This window comes from Alligator sinensis, unplaced genomic scaffold, assembly GCF_000455745.1.
Source record: "Alligator sinensis unplaced genomic scaffold, ASM45574v1 scaffold1066_1, whole genome shotgun sequence".
Taxonomy (NCBI): Eukaryota; Metazoa; Chordata; order Crocodylia; family Alligatoridae; genus Alligator; species Alligator sinensis.
Window position 1 is genome coordinate 371139 of NW_005842854.1, and position 6728 is coordinate 377866.

The following is a 6728-nucleotide window of genomic DNA, read 5'->3' on the forward strand; positions in this document are numbered from 1 at the left end:
GGATCTTGGTCTCTCCTTCTGGCCTTTGTACAAGGCTAGCAGGGAAACATTGGCTACTTTGACAACCTTGAAGCGAACTCCAGGAATGTCACCAACAGCATGACCCTTTCGACCAAAGCCAGCAACCAGAACCTCATCGTTTTCCTACAATTAGAAAAAGCCAGTAGAACATTACAAACAATTGAGAAACAAAGGTTTTAGTTAAATGAGAGTCAAAATAAAGTTTGAGAATACTCAGGAAAGAAAACATGCATTGGTCAAAGAAATCTTTCACATGTAACGTACTCGGGTTTTGATTAAGAAGCTTGAAGCTTAAACACTTCAAACCAGTTATGAACACTATGAAAGAGTTAAGAAAATAATTACGACCATTTTTTGCAAATGCCCGATTCCATGAACATAATGTCAACAACCTAACCTCACTGTGGAGCTCTATACCAGCTTCTAGTATTAACATTTTAGAGGTCACTCACCTCAATAAAGTTCAAGCAACCATCGTTGGGAACAAATGCTGTTATTTTCTTGCCATTCTTGATCAGCTGGACTCTGACACATTTCCTGATGGCAGAATTGGGCTGTTTAGCCTCCACACCTCTAAATGAAAATGAAAGAGGGATTGTTTTAAATTAAGTCATCTATGGTAACAGAAAGGTCTGTCAGTCAGCAGTTGGATAAGAAATACTTCTCCAAACTCCAATAATTCTCCAAACTAGTGCAAAGTTTCCATTAGAGGCAAATGAGGAGCAGCTTCTTGAATAAGCTCAGTGGAATTGTAACAAGCATGAGCTAGCTTTGTAGAGAAACACTTAAACCAGAAACATTAACATACCCGACATGCTCGATTTTAAAAAGTTTTCTGTTTTCTTAAATACTTCTTGCAAGACCCAATTTCTGTTCTAGTGCCTTAAGAAACTGAATGCCTGTCTCCATTTGCAATAACTCCTTTAAAATTCATGCAATTTAGTGCTAAAGATTTCCTTTTCCCATTAGCCCAAGATGTTCACATGCTTTCTGAAAAGCAGATACCCACATAAGAGTGGCATCTCTTTGCAATAAAAAATTCAGAACAGGTACATGTTTGCTCATGCTCTCTGTGACCAGGAGATTAAGAAGTAGTAACAGCAGCAGGATTAATTCATATTGGTTAAAAATAAAAGTGGTTAAAAGGTAGTAAAAAAAAGCACTAAACCCTAAATATGAACACACTGTCCCCACCAACCTTTCAGTTCCATATGTACAGCACCATTGGGATTGTACCATTTGGATACTGATACTAATGATAAGGCTGCACATAAAGGAGTAGGACGATGCAGAAAAAGCCAGATTCCCTGCTTCAGATTATCCAAAACTATCTGCTCCTAATGCACAAGAGCCCAGAGTGCGCCGACTTGGAGATACTACGGCTGTGTGAATCAGCTTAGCAGTGCAGAAACTTAACTGAAGTGAGTCGGAAGTCTTGATCATCACTCCCCACAGCTCAACACTTACACTTTCTCAAGGACAATGCCCTTGGCATGGGATGCACCCCCAAAGGGGTTGGCCTTCAGTGCCGTGCCCAAATGTGCCTTCTTGTACTGCTTGTCGTGCCACTTCTGGTCACGGCGGTGGCTGCGGAGTTTCCGGGCTGTGCGCAGTCCCCGACACTTGCCTACAAAATATGGCAGTGCATTAGGTAGTGCAGCCCCAGCAACACAAAAACAAGCATCACAGCCTATCATGATCCCCCTTTCCAACCTTTGATGACTACCCCTCTCCCCCCCACCCCCCCAACCCACTTGGCTCCAGGTACCAAACTGAATTGCTGACCCCCAACACAGTGATACCACCATCCCTGGCAGGTCAGGTGCCAGGAACAGCTCCCCACTGACACCTTCCCCACAGGGGGACATGGGGCTGTCCATGTCTCCACATACAGGGCAGGAGCTGAGAGGGGAAGGACCCACAATACAATGCAGCACCCACACAGCACACCTAGGATCCTGTGTGGAGTGGCTACACCCCAACTGATCAGAACTGCCCCTCTCAGCATGGGTAAAAAGCAGGTGGTCACACAGAAGCCACATTAGCACCAGTGCTGCTGAAAGGGGGACAAGGAAGTAACTGGTACAACCAGGCATACTAATGGTTCCCCTGTCGGCTGAACTACAAGTCCCACTATGCATCATTTGGCCCTCCAGGTTCCCTTGGTCATGCCCCCCTGGATCCTTTCCTGCTATGTCCCATGTACACTGACTCCCTCCCTCTAGCCTACTGACTCCAGTGCCCTAGCCCACCCTTCCTCGCTGCCTGATGGAGCAAGAAAAGCTTTTACCCGCAGGTTCAACTTGTTACACAGTCAACATTTGCTTGCAGTTAATAGAATGCATTTCACTATGCATCATTTAAAACATGTTACTACCACAGTTATTAACAGTTCAAAATATAATAAATGTTGGCAATTACATGTATCATAAAAACTGTGAGTTTACTTAAAACTTATCCTTGATAGTATCGCAGTGGCCATGCTGGCAAAACATAGCCCTTATTACAATAATAAACAGGCAGTGAGATCTTTAGTTAGATCTTCTAAGACATAGATGAGAACACCCAGATTTCAGTGGCAGTTTCTAAATGATCTAATCCTCTAGTAGGGCTTGGTATGGCAACACCATGAAGACTTGCAGGAACTGCACTTGTATAGCATTGCTCTGGCATTCGTCTAGTTTAAAAAAAAAAAAATTCAAGCTTGTTGCTTCAAAAAAACAAAACCAAAAAACCAATGCCACACCACTGTTTTTGTCAACAGTGTGAAAAGGCAGTTGGGCCTGAAAGTAGAAAGGAAATAAAGAAGCATAACTCAAACTGTATAAATTAAAATAACACCACTGTTCAGTGGAGAGGAAAAAAAAGCTAGCTGGAAACTTCAAGGAGACTGCTTCAGCACAGGACAGTCCAGATCAGGACCAGCGCTTACAGGCCAAAGGATGATGCCAAACACTGGCTCAATTCACTGCTGCTCCTGGCAACTCGCACCGCTTACTGGTCAACCTGCTTCCCTTCTGACCAACACCACAGGAAACATGCTAAGAAAGCCTCAGTCCCCATAACCCAATTTGACCCTACACAGAGAAGGGAACTAGCACAGGACGAGTGACAGCACCCTTGTGCAGGGCGATCCCGAAGGCCCGGCCCCTGGCTGGTGACATAGGCCGGCGGTCTCATCCTTCAGGGCAGGGGCACCCGGTTTTGGCCCTGGCAGAAACATGCTTCTCCATGCAGCGCCAGCTCGTGGTGCAGGAAAACCAGGCGGCCAAGAGGTGGCCGGCTCTGACGAAGTGACAGAAGTATGTTTGCTTTTATTCCAAAAGACACGGGCAGCGCGAGGGCAGCGGGCGCCGGGCTCGGGCCGCGACAGGGGGCTCCTAAGACCCCCCCACAGCTCAGAGCACGAGGGAGAACGGGGCGCCAGCCCAGCCGGGCGGCACCACTCGCCTCCGCAGCGGGGGGACGACACGGAACCATCGGCCGTGTCGGGCGGCCGGCAGCCGGGACAACCGCCCGGGGGGAGGTGTCATGGCGGCGCCGCCAGGCTCGGGCCTGCGCCGGACGAAGCACGAGGCCGCAGCCGTACCCAGGACACAAGGAGCGGGACCACGCCCCGCCCGCCTTCGCGCCGAGGCGTCCCACCACCATCTCCCGGAGCGAAGGGGATACCGCCGCCTCCCCCGCCCAGCCCGACTCGGCTCGGCCCCAGCGCTCACCCATCCTGCCGCGTCCCGAGCTGGAGCCGAAAAGAGAGAGAGACCCACAATGCACCGCAACTCCTCCAGCACGCGGCGAGGCCCCGCACTGGGGCCTTTCCGCTGCGCGCCTGATCAGAAATCCCCGTCGCGGGCCCCGCCTTGAGGGCGGACTGGCGAACACGGGGCGGAGAGACCACACCAGAAGGTTTCGTGTTGCGGTGGAGGCTGTCGGACTCACGCCGCCTTTGCCCGAGCCCGGCGTCTGAAGAGGGCACCAAAAGCCAGCGGCGCTGCCATGGTAACGGGGGCAAAGCCCCCGAACCCCGCCCACCCTCTGCGAGCTGTGCAGGAGGGAGTCTTGTGTGGCGTGACGCCTTGCCGCGAGGTGTCTGCTACGGGTCCGGTCGGGGGTGTGGAGAAGCCCCATGAACGCGGCTCTTTCTGCCCGACAACCGAAATCCCAACGCCACAATGATCCCCGAGAAAGGCTCCCGCGGCTGCCGTGGTCGCACATGGGGTACGGGAGCGGGGTGCGGCGTCACGTAGAAACTGTGTATTTTTCTCCAGTTAAAGAGAAACTGGAAGCTTTCCTACTAGCAGGGGCTAGGCATGATGTTGGTATTCCTCAGGCCCCCCAAGAGTCTCTCTTGTTGTTCTAAAGGCATAGAATAAATTTGTGGAGTCTTGGTTCCAGTTCCCTGCCACCAGCCTTGTACATTTCAGCAGGTATGCCATGCCCAGTGGCCTTCTTGTTCTTGGTTTCCTTGATGATGGAACATCAAGACCATTAAAAAGAAAAGAGGATCATTAACACCTGTGAAGTAGTGTTTAGAAGGGATCAGGAATGAGCCCTGAAATCAATTGAGTTCCTCAGCACTGCCTGGCTATAGATCCTGCTGACACTGCCAGGCAGTTGGTTTTATATTTTGGGTGGATCAGAAATCAAAGCAGGATGGATACAAGCACCCCAGTCCCTAACCTGCTCCCCCCGATCCACCCCTGTCTTCTGGACAAATAAGGTTTAGAAATCTAACCATGCCAGAGACCAGAGACTGCTGTTTTGCATCAGTGGTCAGATGGAAAAGTTTCAGTTCCCACCTGCAATCTGAGACTCCTGAGGTGGTCTGGTTAGCTAGGTGAATTTGACACAGTTTAACCAGAAGCATTAAGATAACCCACACGTTCTGTCTCCAAAAAGATTTCCATTTTCTGATTTTGACTGCGTCTTGCAAGACCTGATTTTTGTCCTAGTGCTTTAGGAAACAATGTCATTTTTCAAAGTACTGCCGCACATAGCAACATAAATTATTTATTGGTAAATCTGCTTCCCCTAATAGTCAAAAATACAAGGATTAGTAAAACACAGTAAGAAGACCTTGGTTCCTGTAACCTAATTTGACACCAAATTGAAGAGATGGCATGAATGCAGGAAGAATGAAAAACTCCTTTTTTGTGGGCAGATCTGGAGGATGCAACCCTGTTTTCTGTAATCAAAACCTTGGATTTTTTAGTGATGATAACAGTTACTGTTTTGATAGAAATGTGCTGCTACGCGCAACACCACTTCAAAGCTTTCAATGTACAAAAAAACAAATTGCAAAGGACTACCTCTGACTATGATTAACAAAGAAGTAATAAGTGACAAAGTTATTTCTTTATTGTTATTACAACAAAGAAAAGCAGTGGAATGGTGGCTGAGCCACCATTCGAATAACTAGAAGGGGTAGCTGCTAAGACTCCCCAATAACTTAGAAAACCTAGGAGGATTGGATGTTACCCAGCAGAACTGAGTGAATAGAACCAAAGGACTTGTGCTGGGTATAAAAATAGGCAGTATTGGAATGTGCTTCTTTTGAAATGAAGGAACATATAGCTTAATACAAGGCAGGATGATATTGGAATGTGTTTATTTAAAAAGCAGGCACATAGGTAATCCATATTTAGTTTTGCATGCATAGCCTAAATATAACTGAACTGCATGATAAGAAATTAAAATGGGTAAATGCCTGATTTGGGTAAGAACATTGGAATTAGCGTATTCTTTTGCTGTTCTCCACTGTTAGTAGTTTTTAATCGTTATCTGTAAGTGATTTAATGTTCAGACATAGCAACTGAAAGCTGTTTTGGTAACAAGCTCACAACTTCCCTGTGTGTTCATACTTACGGACAAGATATTGTGCAGGCCACAACAGTTAATTGCCCATTTCCCTTCTGAGAATAGTTTTTCCAGTGACACATTTCCCCTTTTCACAGTGTTCATGGATGCTTTTTTGTGACATTTTGGGCAGCTGGTTCATTGCATGTACCAACATGAGACCACTTTCACACATCTCTAGGTAAAAAACAGTAGCATAAGAAGTAGTGAAGGTATATATATGCATGTTGTTTGGTAGCTTATCATCTGCATTGGCTCCACTGTTCCAACTCAGATTGGCATTACCTCCAGTTCTAAGGCTAGGAATAGAGGTCACCAAATGAAGTGGATCAGCTGTGCCAGGATGTGTCCCAGTACAGCCAGGTCTCCTTATTGGTAGGCCTGTGTGAAGTGGCTAGTATTCGCTTCAGATTAGGATTCGGCTGACTCAGGGGACAGTGATTCGATTCAGTGATTCAAATCACTGTCCCGAATCGATTTGGCTGCTGCCAAATCTCCAAGTTGGACAGGCCCCATCCCCTGCCCGCTCTCCCAGCCCCATCAATGGCTGCGCTGCCGGGCCCCAGCTCCCTGCTTTAAAAATAAAAATCCCTCAACTCACCAGCTCCTACCAGGTGGGGGGGGGGGGTGGTATTCCATGCTGCCTGCACTGTGTGGGGGGGCTCTGAAATGAGCTCCCCGACCCCTGCCCTCAGCTGCCCCTAGCTTTAAAGAAAAAAATAAAAAGCCCCAAACTTACTGGCTCCTGCCAGATGTGGGGCCAATCCCCACTGCCTCGCACTGCATGGGGGGCTCTGCCACGAGTCCCCAGAAGCCCCGAGGCCACTGCAGTAGCTGGTGAGTGCGGGGCT

The 6728-nt window shown here is 48.1% G+C and overlaps 2 protein-coding genes across 3 annotated transcripts in view; one reads left to right on the top strand and one right to left on the bottom strand.

Moving 5' to 3' along the window:
* Positions 1-3: 3 nt before the first annotated feature.
* Positions 4-3891, bottom strand: LOC102376651 (40S ribosomal protein S23-like; the record flags this gene model as incomplete). The annotated part of the gene is made up of 4 exons (XM_025191716.1): positions 3741-3891; positions 1489-1648; positions 474-594; positions 4-144 (listed from the first exon to the last, which is right to left on the bottom strand). Coding segments are annotated over exons 1-4 (426 nt in total), but the record flags the coding sequence as incomplete, so codon positions are not given.
* Positions 3892-4046: 155 nt separating this feature from the next.
* Positions 4047-6728, top strand: part of ATP6AP1L (ATPase H+ transporting accessory protein 1 like) — a 33074-nt gene continuing 30392 nt past the window's right edge. The window contains exon 1 of one of the 2 annotated variants that reach the window (XM_006035556.3): positions 4047-4239. In XM_006035556.3, the coding sequence (XP_006035618.1) occupies positions 4148-4239 (92 nt within the window). In that variant the 5' untranslated portion in view covers positions 4047-4147. The remainder of the gene's footprint in view (positions 4240-6728) is intronic. The other variant, XM_025191717.1, reaches the window with a different exon arrangement.